This window comes from Mixophyes fleayi, chromosome 6, assembly GCF_038048845.1.
Source record: "Mixophyes fleayi isolate aMixFle1 chromosome 6, aMixFle1.hap1, whole genome shotgun sequence".
NCBI lineage: Eukaryota > Metazoa > Chordata > Amphibia > Anura > Limnodynastidae > Mixophyes > Mixophyes fleayi.
The window spans coordinates 162306548-162325631 of NC_134407.1; the positions used below are offsets into that span (position 1 = coordinate 162306548).

The 19084-nt window shown below is 38.3% G+C and overlaps 1 protein-coding gene across 5 annotated transcripts in view; it reads left to right on the forward strand.

Moving 5' to 3' along the window:
• The window catches only part of GIP (gastric inhibitory polypeptide), a 60791-nt gene extending 43624 nt beyond the window's left edge, over positions 1–17167 (forward strand). For all 5 annotated transcript variants that reach the window (XM_075176961.1, XM_075176962.1, XM_075176960.1 and 2 more), the window contains 5 exons: positions 11367–11458; positions 14196–14342; positions 14751–14885; positions 16398–16475; positions 17020–17167. In XM_075176961.1, the coding sequence (XP_075033062.1) occupies positions 11379–11458; positions 14196–14342; positions 14751–14885; positions 16398–16475; positions 17020–17029 (450 nt within the window). In that variant the 5' untranslated portion in view covers positions 11367–11378 and the 3' untranslated portion in view covers positions 17030–17167. The remainder of the gene's footprint in view (positions 1–11366; positions 11459–14195; positions 14343–14750; positions 14886–16397; positions 16476–17019) is intronic.
• Positions 17168–19084: the final 1917 nt, after the last annotated feature.

The window sequence follows — 19084 nt, forward strand, 5'->3', positions numbered from 1 at the left end:
TAGCAGGCTTTCCAATTTCATCTAAATCAAAATCTCAGTAATATAATAAACAGTATACCATCTACAAGTTTTCTTCACTTTCCCATTAAATACTTTTCCAAAACAACCGTTCTATTTAACATGCATATCTTGCATGCACTTACTGCACCTTTACACTAAACAACAAACTATAACCATACACTTCCATTACACAGCATTTGCAATTTGCATTAGCCTTTTTCCAAGAACTGAAATAGCTCACAATATTTAATTGACTACCAATGAACAGGGCCCAGTTATTAAACCTCTAGTAATATACTTGTATATCCATCACAGACATCTATTTTACACAAAATACATCTATTTAGTGAGAGCCAGCAAGACATACTACACAAAAGACATCTATTGTAAATATATTTTGTCACAAATGCTACCATTTAAACCAACAATCCATCCCAAATATAACAGAAACTCCAGGAATTGTACAGAATTACAGCAGTCAACACATTGTCAGCCATCATAACCACATGTACTTGTAATGGCCTAATTTACTGCCAATGCAACTTTTAATAGCAACAGGGCCCATTTCTTATTAGACTATATAATCACATACAAATCAGACTAACACCATACCATTACCTATGTTATATCTACACAGCATTGCAATACTAGTACAAGACATGCAGTTATGTAACACTATCCACACCAAACCAAAGTTGAAACTAACACAAGCTCCAAATAACTCTTACACTAACACCATTTTATCCATTTCACCATTTTATTCCATTTACATTTACCATGTGTATACAAATTTCCATATCTCAGACCAAAGACAAATAATCATTCATTCTCACATACTCTACAGTCATGCATCCAGATTCGACCACCTTCCATTCAAAACTCCATTCTAACATTTTTCCTGCTAGCCAGGAGCTGTGTCTGCATGTCTTATCAGGCTGGGAGCAAGGAACCAACAGAGCCTTTGTGCTCTTTGCTACATAACATAATACCTTTCCACAGGAAACAGATCACAGCCTTTCACATGTCAATTCTAACCAACTACTCAAGACTTAGTGGTTAGCACTTCTGCCTCACAGCACTGGGGTCATGAATTCGAATCCCGACCATGGCCTTATCTGTGTGGAGTTTGTATGTTCTCTCCATGTTTGCGTGGGTTTACTCTGGGTGCTCCGGTTTCCTCCCACACTTCAAAAATATACTGGTAGGTTAATTGTCTGCTATTAAATTGCCCTTAGTCTCTCTCGGTCTGTGTGTGTATATTAGGGGATTTAGATTGTAAGCTCCAATGGGGCAGGGACTGATGTGAATGAGTTCTCTGTACAGTGCTGCAGAATTAGTTGCGCTATATAAATAAATAGATGATGATGATGAGGACTTACACAAACCTTCTGTTTCTAGTGGGGGGGAGGAGAGTTTTGTGCCTAGTCACCTTCTAATTCTATTGTGGCTGAATCTGTTCTTATGTTATAAAATAATAGATTTATAGGGGCATATTCAATTGTTGGTGTTACTGCCTAAAGTAACGCGGCGCACGCACTATTATCATCATTACGGTAATAGTGCACGTAAATACCGTTATTACGGTACATTTCACGCTGGATTTCAGCTTGCGGCTCAGGGAGCCGCGAGCTAAAATCCGGCTTAGTATTACCGTAATAACAGTAATACTTTTTCCGTGGTGGAAACCGCCAACAATTGAATATGCCCCATATACTCTTCATCATTCCCCCTGATGTTAGTTGTCTATCATTACAGTTAGACTGACAGACAACTGTGTTTTAGAACAGGTGATCAATAGGGTATATATATAGTTGAGTTTGGAATTAATTATGGTAATGCAATTTTTAGTACAGAATATCAAGTAACAAAGGGGTGAGAAGCTAAAGGTCCTTTTCACGTCGGCATGTCCAATGAAAAAACCTTTGTCTTATTTATTTACAGTAGGAAAAAAAATCAACACATGTTGAGGTACGCCCCTGTAAATTATCCCTCAACAATTAAATCTAAGATCCTAAATCTCATGTATCTGGTAGGAAAGAAAAAAAATATCAGTTGTTTTGAAATTTTTACTTTGTCCTACCCATCTGTCGTTTTCTGCATCCGGTCCACTTGTAAAACTCTGATATCCTCTGCAGTTGTCCACTTCTTGGTTCCTAATATGGGAAGAAAAACAAGATACTCTTCTGGGAATTCTCCCTTCTGAGCAAGGTTAATTATCCTATCCCGTCCCCTCTGATTTACGATTTCATTCCAGATGTTATTATCATTATGGAATCCTCACCAGTATTCTGTATGTAAGATGGAGAAAGATGTCAAGGAAGCATGTATGTCTCTCATAGGGCTGTGTGGATCAGAAGTATCCCTGCCATCAATAATGTTATTGATTATATAGGATAATATAATACATGAGTGATGCTAACATATGCACTTGTGTATAAACTATGAATTCTAATGTCATTGCTTATGATTGGTGAGTTCTGATTTCATCACATCAGTGTTCATTTGGAAAACAAGTGTAATATATGGAATAATGCAACCCCTACTGCAAATTATTATAAATATTAGAGAAAACCTCTGAAATCCTTGATTGCACCTCTATGCAGTCACAAAACACTTTGGTTACTTATAATATCCTTATCATTTACAGTAGTGGTACATCATCTCATATATAAACTAGCTCAACGCTTCTCGTAGAACTGCCCCATTTCTTCAGAAACATAATAATATAGATGAAGCCGACCAAAAAAGTAATTTCTTTTACTTGTGAATACATTGAAAGTACTTTACTCAATGTTACAGTGTACTTCATCAGTGCACAAAGACCTGTACCCATTTGTATTTTTCATCGCAAATAAGTTTAAAAAGAAACAAATTTGGGCTCTCACAAGCACCGACTCCCTGCCCCCTCACACTAGGGGCTAGATTTACTAAGCTGCAGGTTTGAAAAAGTGGGGATGTTGCCTATAGCAACCAATCAGATTCTAGCTTTCATTTATTTAGTACATTCTATAAAATGACAGCCAGAATCTGATTGGTTGCTATAGGTAACATCTCCACTTTTTCAAACCAGCAGTTTGGTAAATCTAGCCCTAGAACTTGACAGGTGTGAAAGTAATAATATTGAGCTTGCTATATCGTAGCCATTTTGATTAGCAGCCATATCATACTGTACTTTGGAATATGTTATTGTTTAAAAGTGTGCACGTGACACAAAGAAATGTCTTTAGATTTACAGACAGGAAACGACACATGATCGACACAGATGCATGTGTTAACTGATCTTATACCATGTATGGATTTGTTTTTTCTAAAGAGTTTTCCATCCAGAAAAGACTTATACAAGTTTATATTTAGTGTGACAAAAGTATATCCTGTTTTGATAAAATATATATGTTAAAGCATTTTTAGGTGTGGCATTAGATTCTATCTGCGCTTCCATCCCTTCACTTGTATGTCAGATAAGGGCAATGGCTTTTTGCTGAATTGAACCTTCATATCATTTTGATCCAAGACTATTTCAAGAATATTTTATTAAACAATCGCAATCACTTGAGTTGCTTCTTTGCTTTGCTGCAACAATATTACTACACTGTATATTACATAGGTAACAATCTCCCCATTGGACACTAAAAGCTTTTTAGCGTTTTGTGCGTGGTCTTTTTGCGCTTTTCCTACTTAGTCATATGTGGAAGCTTGAACGAGGCAAGCACCACTTCCAATGTTCTGACACAGAGGGCAGGGGGGGGGGAGCATACATGCAGTTCTAACATTTAATGTGTCTTGAGTGTCGAGGGTTGTCAGTACTCAACAAATCTCCAACCTAAGAAAAAGAACATACTTTTTCTGCTACAGAGAAGATAATGGGCCTGATTCATTAAGGAAAGGAAAGCAAAAAAATTAGTAACTTCGCACCTTTCAGTGTACAAATAAGTTATCAAGTATTTGTGTGCTACATGAAAAAACAGTCAGTATTTAACTTATGAGCAAAACAGAATACTAATTTGCATCCCTTGCATTGTAACATGGTTTTGTCCAGGAGACTGAAATAAGAAGTTTCTCAAGTTAAGAACATTAATGAATCAGGCCCCTAGTCCTCAAGTACCCCTAACCAGGGCCGCCATCAGGGGGGTATGGCCAGTACTGCTGTCAGGGGCCCGGACAGACTAAGGGACCCGGACAGACCTCTCCGTCTTTCCAGACTCCCTGAACTGTCCGGGACCTGCAGTCACCGACCGTGCCTGCCCTTTTTTTTTTCTTACCTTCACCGCAATGCTGCAGCTCTGCCTCCCAGACTCTGATAGGCTGGGACCGCAGCACGGTGATGTCACCGCACGCCGCACTCCCAGTGTATCAGTGACCGGGAGGCAGAGCTGCAGCATCGCGGAGGAGAAGGTAAGTAAATAAGCTATTATTTTTTTTGAGGGAGGGGGGGAGGGAAAGCCCGGGGAACCTGGGGGGCCATAACTGTAGAGGGAGGGGGGAGAGAGAGAGCCTGGGGGACCATAATTGTGGAGGGGAAAGAGAGAGGGGGACCCTAATTGTGGAATGGGGGTTAAGGGGGACCTTAATTGTGGAGGGGGAAGGGAGAGGGGGACCTTAATTGTGGAAGGGGGGTAGAGGGGGATCTTAATTGTGGAGGGCGGAGGGAGAGGGGGACCTTAATTGTAGAGGGGGAAGGGATAGAGGGAGCTTAACTGTGGAAGGGGGGAAAGGGGGTCTTAATTGTGGAGGGGGGAGGGAGAGGGGGACCTTAATTGTGGAAGGGGGGTTGAGGGGGACCTTAATTGTAGAGGGGGAAGGGATAGAGGGAGCTTAACTGTGGAAGGGGGGAAAGGGGGTCTTAATTGTGGAGGGGGGAGGGAGAGGGGGACCTTAATTGTGGAAGGGGGGTTGAGGGTGACCTTAATTGTGGAGGGGGAAGGGATAGGGGGACCTTAACTGTGGAAGGGGGGGAGAGGGGGACCTTAATTGTGGGGGGACGACCTTAACTGTGATTGGGGGGCAGAGGGGGACCTTAACTGTGGGGGGGAGGGGGACCTTAACTGTGATTGGGGGGGGGGAGAGGGGGAGATTAACCCGTGTGGGGGGGAGAGAGGGGGACATTAACTGTGGGGGGGAGGGGGACATTAGCTGTGGGGTGGAGAGGGGTATATTTACTGTGATTGCGGAGAGGGGGACATTTACTGTGATGAGGGAGTGGGGGGGAATGTACTGTGATGAGGGATAGGGGGCCCATGTATGGCGAAGATGGAGGGATGCACATGTATGGGGAGGGGGGCACATGTATGGGGAGGGGGGCCCCGCCAGATTAATTAGTACTAAGCCCCACAGTTTCTGATGGCAGCACTGCCCCTAACAGTGCAGGTTTTCCAGGTGACCAGTGATATAATTAGTATCACCTGTGGATCTTTCAAAATGTGTCAGTCAGTAATGATTACACCTGTGCTCCAGCAGAGAGATATGGAAAACATGAGGACTAGGGTTGGGAAACACTGTCCTAGATCAACTTTACATTTCAATGTACAAAATAAAGCTATCAAGTATTTATGTGCTACCTGAAAAAACAGCCTGTATTTAACTTATGTGCAAAATCATAAAATAAAATGCACCCCTTGCATTGTAACATGGTTTTTGTCCAGGAGAAAACTTACTCATTTTGTTGCTTTACTTTCCTTAATGAATCAGGCCCGATATGTTTAAATGTTGTTTTCCAACCATACTAAAGCACAAAAAATGAATAAAAATGGTTGAAAGTAATGTCATAATCAATTGGTAGAAGTATAATAAAAAAACAACAACTTTGAGTGGACATTTCCTTTGGGATGATTGGTTACTATGACCAAGATCCAGTTCTGGTTCTTGTATTGACACAATCTTAAATTTCGCCCGAATAGTGATTTTTATCTGTTTAAATCACAATTAAAGGCTTTTAAACAAATTATGTTCCATATTGTGGGGGTGTTAATGCAAGTCATAACACTGTAACGTCCCTAGTTTTATTATACTCCCTGCTGCCTTGTCACACCACATGAACAGGTAGATTTGCAATTGCTACCAGACCTTGTTTTAATGGCTGGAATCTATCCACTTAAGCAGAACCTTATCACTGCACTTAACAGGGCAATAAAGCACTTATACCAGCTCTGATAGAGCATGGTCTAAACATGTGTGGATGTGAACTTAAACAATAAGCAGCACTCATTCAAAGCAAATGTTATTTTTTTTGTTAGACATAAGTCTTTGTTAAATCTAGGTGTTATCATATATACAAATAGTGCATAAGTTATCCTATATAGAGACAGATATTATCCTTTTGCAATCCCACAATCAGTGAGTGACAATATTACTTAAAATAATAAACAAAAAGGATCAAGCTTAATAATGGCTAATAATAGCCAAAACCAGCAAACTGCTGTAATTATTAATGATGTTGCAACTTGCAATAATAAAACAAATATTATGTTTCTAAACATATTTTTGATATTATCTACTATTATCTTTCATTGAATGTGTGGACTACACAATAATTACAATATTGGGTAAGTTGGTTTTAGTTTATCCATCATGGATGTTGTGCTCTTCTGGGGGGTTTTACCGCAATTCTCCAGAAATGATACAAAGCAGAGTAAAACAACTGCACAGCACATGTATATTTATTTTTGAATGAGGCAGAGTTACAGAAAGCAGTAAACATGTAGCGACTGCACAACACACAAGTAAACTATGTCTCCTGTTTTTATACTTGTCTTTTCAATGCACCCAAAAAAAGACAGAATATTGCCATGTTTGATACCTACATATTTGGGCCTATTAATATGAGTTGAAGAATTTTCTATTTATGCTGTAAAATGGGTGCGATACAGAAAATATTTCTTCTTACTATATTATCTGTACCCTGTGCCCTTGCGGTCGATTCAGGTAAGCATCACCTGGAGCATGAGTAACACTAGACATTTTGGTCACCCACATAAGTGCACAGCAGGTTCAACCTGAGAATATTACAATAATATATGCTGTATAATATGGACTTAATGGTACACAATAGTGCTGAAAGTCAGTATTTGAGGCCAAGCCCAAAAGTGTATGAAAACCATAGGCATTAACTTTCCTATTCTTTTTAACCTGCAGGTAATATTTGTTACGTCCTTAACAATTGTCACCAATAAAGATTCTCTGACGTGATCGCTGTGGTTCCAAAGCACAGGTTTTATTCACAATATAATAAGACAAGGTTTGGTACGCATACGCATGCGCCTGTTAGCACTAACATTAAGCTTCTATCAGAACGCTCTGGTTTCCAAAGCTAGAGGTGAACAATTTATACACAGTACACTTGTAAAAGGCAGTGACATCACAGAGATACACAGTTACAGTATTAAGGTCTTCATTCATAGGTTGAAGGGTCTTGACCTCACAGGAACTCGACGTGGCATTGGTGGATTCCTCTGGTCATTGTTCCTTGAAACTGCCAGGTGTCCTTCTCCAGTTTCCCCCCTCTAGACCTGTATAAACTGTTTTTTATGATTCCTGTGAGCTGGCCATTTAGTGTATGAAAACTGATATTATTTATAACTAGCGTTCACACAGGAATAACACCGGAAAGGTTCCCATGAAATTGCGAACACAATTTTACCAAACTTGCTGTAATTTAAATGATGGAAACGATAATTAGCCACAATATATTTTACATTAAAAGATAGAAAATACATTAAACATATTTAAATGTGATTATAATAACTAAGTTGCGTATGAATCACACAGCAACTGATTGTAGTGTACAGAAATTATTAATTACCACCTTCATCCAATTTTTAAACTTTAACATATTGTTCTAGAAACTGTTGGCTCCTTCTTTCGTATTTGGAGGGACATTATTAGTAGTAGGATTATTATCTTTTATTTATAAAACTCTAACATATTACTCAGTGCCGTACATTGAGGATATCATCATACAAACACATAGCATACATTGACATGAAACAGAAGGTAATGATGACCCTGCATAATGAGTTTAGTATTTAATAAATTATTAGACAGCTTCCCTTTCTTGCTGTTTCTTGAGGTGCACCAATTCCCGGACTAGAGCCTAACTAATTGCTAATAGCCCTGTCCTCCTAGTGTATCCCAATGATAACAGACTGTTCTTTTCCATCCAGCTATTATCATTATTACTATATATATATATATATATATATATATATATATATATATATATATATATATATATATGTGTGTGTGTATGCATGTGTATATATATATATATATATATATATATATATATATATATATATATATATATATATGTATGTGTGTGAATGCATGTGTATGTATATATATATGTATATATATATGTATGTGTGTGTATGTATGTATAGTGCCACCATAGTATGCAGCCATATACAGAAAATGTACAATTCCCACCTGCCCCTGCCCCATTGGAACTTATTTACCTGGACTCCGCCATCATAATCTCAACTAGGTTGCTTTTAACTTCCATCTTTAGTTTATCCATTTGTTTTCATAGAACACATCATATTTTGCATCTTTAAGTGGAGCTAAACCAGAAAAACATTATTTCTAATCATTGTTTTCATTAAATAATGCTAATACTCATTTTGGGGGAGATCACAATGGCAGCAGCTTTGTTAATAAAATGTGGACATAAATGTTAGTCAGTAAAATATACCCATTTTCATGTTAGCATTTATGAACTGATGTATTTTACATGAAGTTTAAAATGCAGAGTTTTTCTTGCTTTTGTTTCAATTGAACTGTTCATGTCAAGCTACCAATCTCAATGCACCCATCTTTTTTTTTACAGTTGTTTGTTAGACAGCTGTAAGACCCCTTTACTTAGTGTCCTATCTACAGCACTCACAAACTCCCTAATGTGGCCAATGATTTTCTTATAGCTTCATGAAACGGTCACTATACTATTTCAAGTCCTTTCGTTTTTGGTGATTAATAAACCATTCTGTTTCTGAAATGACATCGGGATGTAATAATTGTGTTTTGTACAATATCTCAATAAATGTTTCCATGATGTCTTTAGTTATTTATAATATATCTCTTGTTATATGTGGGACATTTTATGCTTTGCTCTAGAAGACTGGATGTTGGGTACAGTAAATACACCTCTGATGTAATAAACAGCTGTTATCTATCCAATGAAGTGCACATATTTATTATCTATTGATTAATGGACTGGTATGATTAGGAAACCGTTTTATTGTAATATGTGAGTTTCAAAACACCCTTCTATAAACATCACACAATATTCATACAATCAGCTAACTCACATTACCTTAATTAACTGTCCATTAGACCCCATGTTTTATGGAAGAGTGACTCAATTGGCCCGAATGAAGCAGGAATAATGAGTTTAGTCCTTGTACAGCTAGCATGTTTCTGGGCAGCCAATAGGGTTTTGTCACAGAGTATATAAAGTTCTGTCAACCACCAGGAAAGTCAGAAGTACAAGACACCGGTCACGGTAAGTGGTATATTGCCGTTATTATTTTTGTTTTTGGTTATACGGTAGACATATGCAGTTGTTCTCTTGCTTAGGTCTTCTATATTTTCATAAGTACCTCTATCCCCCTTAAAAATATAAAACACTGCTATTGGTTCTGTTATAAAGATCAAAAATATAGATATATAATAAGATAAATCTCCAAAACTATCTAGAAATTAGTAAGGGCTAATAAAAGAGTTGTAATAATTCTAAAGACCCAGAATTAAGTATATCATGAAAACCATCTGACTTCTTTGGTTTTTACAGTAACTAGGCATTTGTAAAAGTGCATATAATAAGGTGTAAAAGTGTTTTGTGCAGTTTTTATAACTAAGATTGTTACATTTTAATAAAAAGTATTCACATTCTCAAAGCCAGTATTTTACGGCAGCAGATTGGTGAATTAGACCTTGCCCTAGGAGGGTAGAGATTTGCTTTCTAACACTAATATAGCCATAAGTGCAGAGTCATCAATTAAAGTTGCACTGTTTGTCCTAGTCTTATTAGAAATCATCAGTTCAAGATATGGTTCAATGGCTTTTGCAGTGTATGGTTGGAGACTACCCAAAGAGTGCACTCTTCAGGCATATAATGTGGGGGGTTAGATGGTACCTATCAACACTATATATATAAATTATCCATTAAAAGCCTTCCAATTGCAGAAGGTATAGACCTGGCTGATGTGCATGAGTTGGGGCACGCTGTGAGTGTAGAAACTATGTGTCTCCAGAAAGCTTCGGAATGAAGCCTTTTACAGCCGGTGGACGTGGGTCAGGGTGGACATTTCAGGAAAGTTACATGTTAAACATGTATGTTGTATGTGTATGTCATTATGATAACCTGTAAGTTCTCCCCAGAGTCTTTACACAATGACTTATTATTTTGCATTACTCTATTAGTCTAAATGACTTTAATAAGCCATGTAATATACTGTTCCACAGAAAACAATATAACTTATAGCGCATTGCTGGACAAAGTATGCTTGCTGGGTGCCATACAACTCCCGCATTGAAATGTCACCAAAAGTAACAACTACTGAGAGTTGTAGATGACCAACAATGAAAGCTGTGTGTTTTCTGCAATCACTAAAGATAACTTCAACGCATAAATACTATGTTATTATTGAATAACTGCCTATGACACACGGCACTGATAGAGTTGACTTGATTTACTCAATATATATAATGTAGTGTCACTTTGGGTAGCATTGGATCCTAATATATACAATCTGCAGAAGATCTTATGACCAAAGAAATACTAGAAATACTAGGAAGTTAATTTGCTTCTGACTAAACCTCTGTATTTGTGGTAACGTAATTAGATTACAAGCTCCACTGGGGCAGGGATCAATTTGCGGAATATATATTGAGCTATAGAAAATAAGGACCAAAAATGTACCATGATTCTAAAAATAGTTCTAACAGTTCTGATTGCCATATACATGGTATATCATTACCTCTATAGTCCATATATGCACTAAGGTTTATATTTACTAAAATGCGGTTTTGAAAAAGTGGAGATGTTGCCTATAGCAACCAACCAGATTCTAGCTGTCATTTTGTAGAATGTAGAATGTAATAAATGAGAACTAGAATCTGATTGGCTGCTATAGGCAACATCTCCACTTTTTCAAACCCGCAATTTAGTAAATATACCCCTAAGAGTTTTTATGATTTTCCTTTTTATCTAAGAGCAATTATCTTTTATTACATAAGGTAAAACACATAATAACAGAATCTGTGATAAGCATAATAACAATATACCAACCCAGTAACAATAAAGTCACCTTAATAATAAATAAACACAGATAAAAAAAACTTCTCATTTAACTACTTATGTTTCTTTCTTACAGCTCACAAAGAAAATGATGACTCCAAAATGTTTAGCTTTCTTTTTCACTCTTATAGTGTTCAACACCGTAGGTGGTGAAGAAACTAATACAAGGTAATGGAGAAATTCTATATCACTTCTAGCATATGGGGCACGAGGGCAGGCAGGCGCGGGCTGGGAGAGGGAAGCACGGGGGGCACACAGGCGGCCGCATCACATGACAGGGGATGAGGCCGTGTCATTGATGATGCGGCCGCATCCCCTGTCATGTGATGTGGCCGCCTGTGCGCTGACGCAGCCGCATCTGATTTCATCAGATGCGGCCGCGGGGGAAAGTGTTGTATTTTGCATCAGGGGGACGGCCGGCCGGCCTACCCCCCCAGCCCGAGTAGCGGCCTGACCGAGCGGCCCGTGGGGGCGCTGCCCCCCGGGCCAGTCCGCTCCTGAGGGCAGGTGGTTACATATTAGGCTGTCAGTGCTAAAGAAGCTTACAAATCGACTTCATTCCAATTTCCGGAGTGCACAATGGTACTTGCTGCTTTGATGCCATGTGCAGCAGTGATAGCAATCTATGTAAATCTAGCTGGTAACTGGACATGTGGGTCTAGAGTTAAAAACCCTATCTGTAGTAAATACTATCCTAGTGGACTGATGCTATATATTACATGGCAAAAGAAAAACAATGATAAGGCAGCACGGTGGCTTAGTGGTTAGCACTTCTGCCTCACAGCACTGGGGTCATGAGTTTGATTCCCAACCATGGCCTTATCTGTATGGAGTTAGTATGTACTCCCCGTGTTTGCGTGGGTTTCCTCCCACTGTCCGAAAAAAAACCATACTGGTAAGTTAATTGGCTGCTATTAAATTGCCCTTAGTCTCTCTCGGTCTGTGTGTCTGTTAGGGGCTTTAGATTGTAAGCTCCAATGGGGCAGGGACTGATGTGAATGAGTTCTCTGTACAGCGCTGCTGAATTAGTGGCACTATATAAATAAATAGATGATGATGATGATAAATGTACCAATACAGTGGACAGCAAAAAAAAAAAAAGCTACCAGCATCGGGAATTGGTCTGAGGCCAATATAGTTTATAGGTGATACAGACTTGTTACACAGGTAAAACTGGGAAATACTGCAGCAGAAATTGAGGTGCAAGTGCTAGGACTTGGGAAACATGGTTAGGTAACTGGTTGTATAGTACAAAAAAAAGAGAAGACTGTGTACTAAAGGGCCTTGACTTTTTCAGTTTTTCTTATTAATGACAAAACAGAACACAGTGCTGTAGTTGACCCACTTTAATACTGAATAAAATTATTTTATAATATAAACACATAATAAAAATTTGTATAAAAAGTAATATTAAATAGTGAGACACAGTTTGCTGTAATTTTCATATAATCCAACATATAATGATGCCACACTCAGATAGTAATGATTATTTCTCTGTGCTAAAATCATTTACTAGCACTCTTATAAAGACCATATAATAATGGGCAACAGTCAATGAAACCTCTATGCTTATAGATGGAGATTTAAATCCAGCACCATCTCCTCAGTCCTTCTGTGTTAATCATAAAAAAATAATAATAATAATTTTGGAGCGTCTGGACATATAGCCGCAAAGCAGATGGATATTATTTGTGTCCCAGCATGGAAAAATGTTCAGCAGTTATAATCAGCAATATACTGCATATATTCAGCTCTTACCCAATGTTGTTATCATATGCAAAATGGAACTCAATCATGGGCTCCTGTAAAGACCTTCCTTGTGTAGATGAATAGTAAGTTAGGGCTGTCCTTCAGGGGGCCGGTCTCAACGCATTCCAGCAGTTTGATAGCAACTGTTTTTTAATAAGCACATTCTATGATCTCTCCCAGAGAGCTCCAGTATTGCAGGGAAAATTCTTATTTGGGATTCTGCTGCTTGGAAATAGGGCTTAAAGCAGTCTTTTTGTGATTGTTATTGATAAATCAAATTCTGGATCTTATTGAGTTAGTCAGAGTGACTGATTACCTGACGTGTTTCCTTACCGATAAGGTATCTTCTTCAGAGGAATATATTCAGTCTTAATTCAGCAAATAATATGACATTGTAGATAGTCTAGAAAGTAAGGGGTCCATTTTTACATATGACACTAAACTTTGTGGTTATTACCCCAAAGCAGGATAGTAATTCACTACAGAAGGAATTGGACAGAAAGGCAAACTGGACAGGGAAATGGCAAATTAAATTTAATATAAATAATGGTACCTAGGCCATAGTATCAATTGTACTACTTACATATTAAGCGGACTAGCGGTAAATTAGGGTAAAGTGAAGACTGAATAGGATTTAGGAATATTAGTAACAGAATGCTGAGTAACAGTACTCCGTGCCAGGCAGCTGCTGCTAAAGTGAATAAAATCCTAGACAGTCACAAAAAGGAGAATAAATGCATATGATGTAAATATAACTTTTCCACTCTACTAGCCACAAGTTAGACCACATCTCCAGTATAGGGTACAGTTTTGAATACTTGTCTACAAAAAGACATTAAAGAACTTGGGAGTGTTTCGGGATAGGCAATTTCATTATTATAGGTAATGGAGAGGTTAAAGTAGATGGTTAGAAGGATTTCTTTGTACCTTTGGGGTAACCTAAACTACATGTATAGATATATACATGTGCGTGGGGTCAGCAACAAAGCCATGATAACAAGACTGGATGACTCGGTCCAGCTCTACTGGTGTCCCAAGCAGACACTTTTTGGGTCTATTGACAAACCTGGTCTTGGAACCATTAGACCTTTTGAAGGCTAATCTAACCATCTAAATATATAACTTTGTGATTACAACTACTTCTGGTCTCTTCCAGATCGTCACTTAGCAGTGAAGTAGCACAGCCCATGCAGAGACGATACTCAGAGGCTATTCTCGCCAGTGACTACAGCAGATCGGTTGATAACATGCTCAAAAAGAATTTTGTGGACTGGTTGCTAGGCAGAAGAGAGAAGAAAAGCGAGTATGTTGCCGAGTTTTTATTTTACACAATGAATATACCAAATACTAGGCGCACAATCATAAGCCGTAAATAATGAACCACAAACTTCATTTAAATTAATCTGCTTGCAGAGTTCACCATTCAGTACAGATACCATTATTGCTCTTCTCTTCACCATAATTCCTTTATTTCCTCCTAAAGCTCTCCTCAATGCTTTTGAGCTTTGATTATCCCCTTAGTATATCCAAAGTCTACACAGAAGGATTACATAAAAGTATATCTTGTGTATATATTCCCCTGTGGTAGTCAAACTTAAGAGAATCATTATTTAGGTTACAGTACTTTAAAGTCTGTGACTGTGTACCAAAATCATCCTGTTCTATTAGAAAGCTTCTGTATTGTCTAACCAATAATTATTCTGTTCCATAGCAACATGTCTGATCTTACCAAGCGACAGATGGACTTCCAACTCCCAGAGCTCAGTTTGGGCAAAGACACAATGGACGAGTCTGAAGAAAACAGGAACTTCGTGCCATGGCTGTTGAAAAATAAACACATGAATAGGTAAGGCAATAAGGCTTAATACAAACATATTTTATTACAACATAGGTAAGACCTCCAGTTCTCCCCTAAAGTAAATTGGTTCTTGAGTCTGCTATGATTATACTCATGTACCCTTTTGCTAAGACAGTCTGCCAAGTACGTCCACATGTGGCACTGCTGGAGAAGGTGTGCAGTGGAAAGCCTGGTGCCAAGAATGCATTTTAGTGCACCAATGTCTTTATCAAGTATTACTCAAGATATTGGTACGGATCAAAACCTTGACATCAACAAATATAAAATTATAATTTTTAGTACATATGAAAGACTTGTTAGTGGTGTTCTTCTAGTGCTTTTGTATGAACACAAGCTAATCTGAAACAATACTACAAGTAACTGTGTTGAGAGCTAGACTCAATACATGCACTTCTTCTACCAGGCCTATTGACTACATCTAACTATGAAACATGTAGTAACAGATAGTCTTTAGTGCGCAAGATGATCCTTTAGGTAGATTTTCTCTTCAGGTACAGTTAAGCTGTAACTCTATATCAATTTCTCTCCAGTCTTTATGGAAAGCACACATAGATCTTAAACTAGTCTTACACTCACATACTGCCTGGCACATAGCTACAATTGACACTAGCTGGTCCCTACCTACAATTGAGCACTAGAGGCAATTGTCAGTGAAGTACAGTAACGGCGTGTACATCTAAGTGTACCACTCCCCCTGGTGATGCGAACTAATGAGACTCAGACGCACCCCCACATACACCTCTTAGGAGGAGTACTGTTTTTGGGTACTGGAAAACCTGACAAAAATATACAGATTATAATGACACAAGTAGTACTGTCTCGCTGCTTCTGGTTGGCTGTTTTCCTATTGGCCCCTTCAGCTGATAGTACTTAGATTATCAGCGTTACGGCTATGTTATGTTAAGTTGTGGCTGTCTACTTGGATGACTTATTTGTAATTTCCATTTGGACCACAGCAGGATAGAAGATTCCCATTTCATTTATGAAATGGTAACCGACAGATGTGGGGTGTTTGTACTTCATTACAATTTATATGGAAAAATAGACTCCCTTTTATTAACAACACTGTCATGACAAAATTCTCTCTTGTGTATATGATGCTCCATTACATTGTTATATTGTGCACAAATAGGACAATGCAACTTTGTCACTTGACATACATGTGACTAAACATACCCAGGTAGGTATGCATTTTTTGCGACAGCATTTTTACACTTATGTTCATGTTCAAAATGTGACACATTGTAAATGAGGCCCAAAGAGAGAAACACTCTGGGAGATCAACATCATTTGGTAGCTCCAGTAACATGCGGTTTCCTAGACAATCTGGCCTGAACCATAGGTACATTACACAGCTCCAAGTTCAGTCCTAAATTCTGGAGCATAGATACACTGGGAGACAGGAAATTTTCAGCCCTCTCTACACACATCACATTCCACAAATCTACATTCTACATAGGGTATAACTCCTTTGTTATGGTCTTGTTTGATCTTCTGCAGCGTCCACAATGATGTGAAGGTAGCGGTATGTCAAGAAACCTTAGATCTACTCATGGCAATGGATTTGTGCAATGCTAGGTGAGTTTCAATTCACACATCTACATTTACCAAGTTTGAAGATAACCCAACCAAGTCAATAACCAAGCAATAAGAGGGAAAAAGTGAAAGTAAAAGTTCGCTAATAATAATTTCAAATAAATTAAAGATTTTAAAGGGGTGAGACAGTGGCAGTACAGTGGGAATGAAGATCAGGAACAATTCTGATGATGACCTTGACCGATTAAGGAGGAATAGGAAAGAAAAATGCTCTTTCTTGTGCGTCTTAACACCTATTTTTAAACAGAAATTTACCAGTTGCTCACTTAGTTCTGCCATGTTTTGCAGAAAGTATTCCCAATGTCCCAAGTCACTGACTTAAGTTTTATAATTAAATTGCAGTGTTAGCAGTAATTAATGCTGGACTTTAAACATTTACATTGCCCATTAAATTAGCAGATATAAGCATTTCCATTATCATGGATTTCTCTCACTCATCATATTATCACTTATATGTGAAGAGAAAAGTATATTGGGTCTGCCACTAGCCTTTCTTTTTTCTGATAACATGATTTTGTCTCCACAGATTCCCATAATTATTGATACTAACCACAGTCATCAGACTTCAGTAATGGCAGCTGGAGAGGCGGTAGAAACGTTTAAAGCTAGAGTAGTGACCAGCGCTCAATATGTATTCACAATGCAAACAATAAAACATACATATGAGAAATAAATGTGGTTTCTGTTGTATTTATTGACAAGTATATGGGGAATAGCAAAAGAAAACACAAAAAAAGTCTAAACAAAGCTATATAGCAATGGCTCAGGGCATTCCATAGATAGACTGTACTAATCACATACACAGTGTAGACAGCCATTATATGGGCTAAAGCATTGTTACATTTATTTCAATGTAGTCTATAAAATCAGTAAGGACACATTTAAGTAACTGACACTCATCATGGGGCACATAGAGGCAACCATTTTGTGTACTAAATCAATATTCATGAGCATGAGAAGAGCCTCAGTGATGTCACTGGGTCCTAGAAAATATACAGGATGCATTCTCGGTGATGTCATTAATTTCTAGTGAGTTAATAGGCTGCATTCCCATATATATTGTTCCAGCCAGAAAATGGTTTTCTCCACTGTGTGCAGGCAAAAGCAGTTTTTTTCTATTGAAATCATACTAAATATATTACTCGGCTTGCTTAAATAATGACACACATCAGCAGCTTAAAAGTCCAATATGCAGTAATATTATAGTGGTTATTTTGAAAACAATAGTTTACCTGTTGCTGAGTAAGACAATGGCACTTTGTTAAAAAACAATTGTTCCTGCTATTTACCGTGATAATTTGACTAACAAGGGCTCTTTTATTGCAATTTATGTCTCTTATAATATTTTACTGTGGCCAGGCACATAGTATGGACAGAGCCACATTAATGAGCAGAAAATGAAGAAAGGCTTGTTATGAGCAGCAGTGTACTGCCGGAGGGCCTGTGAGCAGCATCATGTAGGGCATGATTACGGCTTCCCTCCAACCGCCTCTCTATATCCTCATACTATTCCTTACATTATGCATTCACTACTACTGGTTGGTGCAGTATTTGAGGAAAGTGAAATAGGAGAGTGTATTTAAAAATGGTATCAATCAAATTAGTGTGGAGTAAAATATGTCAATAGAGACAGGAGACTGCACATGCATCTTCAAGGAGAAATATCTGAGTAAGTCAAAGGTTTATATATTTATATATAGCAATATTAATTTGCCCAGGACTAGTGACATACATTACAGAGGGCATCTTAGTGACTGATATGCAATACAGAGAGCATCCTATTTACTGTTATATACTACAGAGAGCATTCTAGGTACTTATATACAATGCAGAGAGCATTCTAGAGGACTGCTTTATATTTATATATAGATCATTCAAGTGACCACAACAAAATGCAAAGAGCATCAAAGTAGCAGCCATATAATACACAGTCACAAACGCACTCTCTGTTGTACAGTCTGTGCTCCGGCTGCACTTTACACAGATTTCCTTTCATCCCTCCACGGTAGGAGGAACACACAGAACACATGCCTGAGAGCGGTTTACATATCCACACAGCTACTTACCTGCATGAGGTAACTGAAACCAGCTGCCTTATTTTTCTGCTTCAACTGCATGGCATCACCTGCCTCTTCTCTCTACTACATTGGATCAGTCCATTTGCACCAGGGAAGGCACTTATTAAGGCCCAGTTACCCTTCTCCTTTTTCCTTCTCCTCCTTCCTCCTCATTTTCCTTCTTCCTTAATCATCTTCTTTCTCACTCTTCCTCCTCCTTCTCCTGCTTCTTCCTCTTTCCTTAATCATTCTCTTTCTCATTCTTCCTCCTCCTGCTTCTTCCTCTTTCCTCATTCCTTAATCATCCTCTTTCTCATTCTTCCTCCTCCTGTCTCTGCTTCTTCCTCTTTCCTCATTCCTTATTCATCTTCTTTCTCACTCTTCCTCCTCCTTCTTCTGCTTCTTTCTCTTTCCTTAATCATTCTCTTTTTCATTCTTCCTCCTCCATCCTCCTCCTTCTTCCTGTTTTCTCCATCCTTAATCATCCTCTTTCTCATTCTTCCTCCTCCTTCTTCCTCTTTCCTCCTTCCTTAA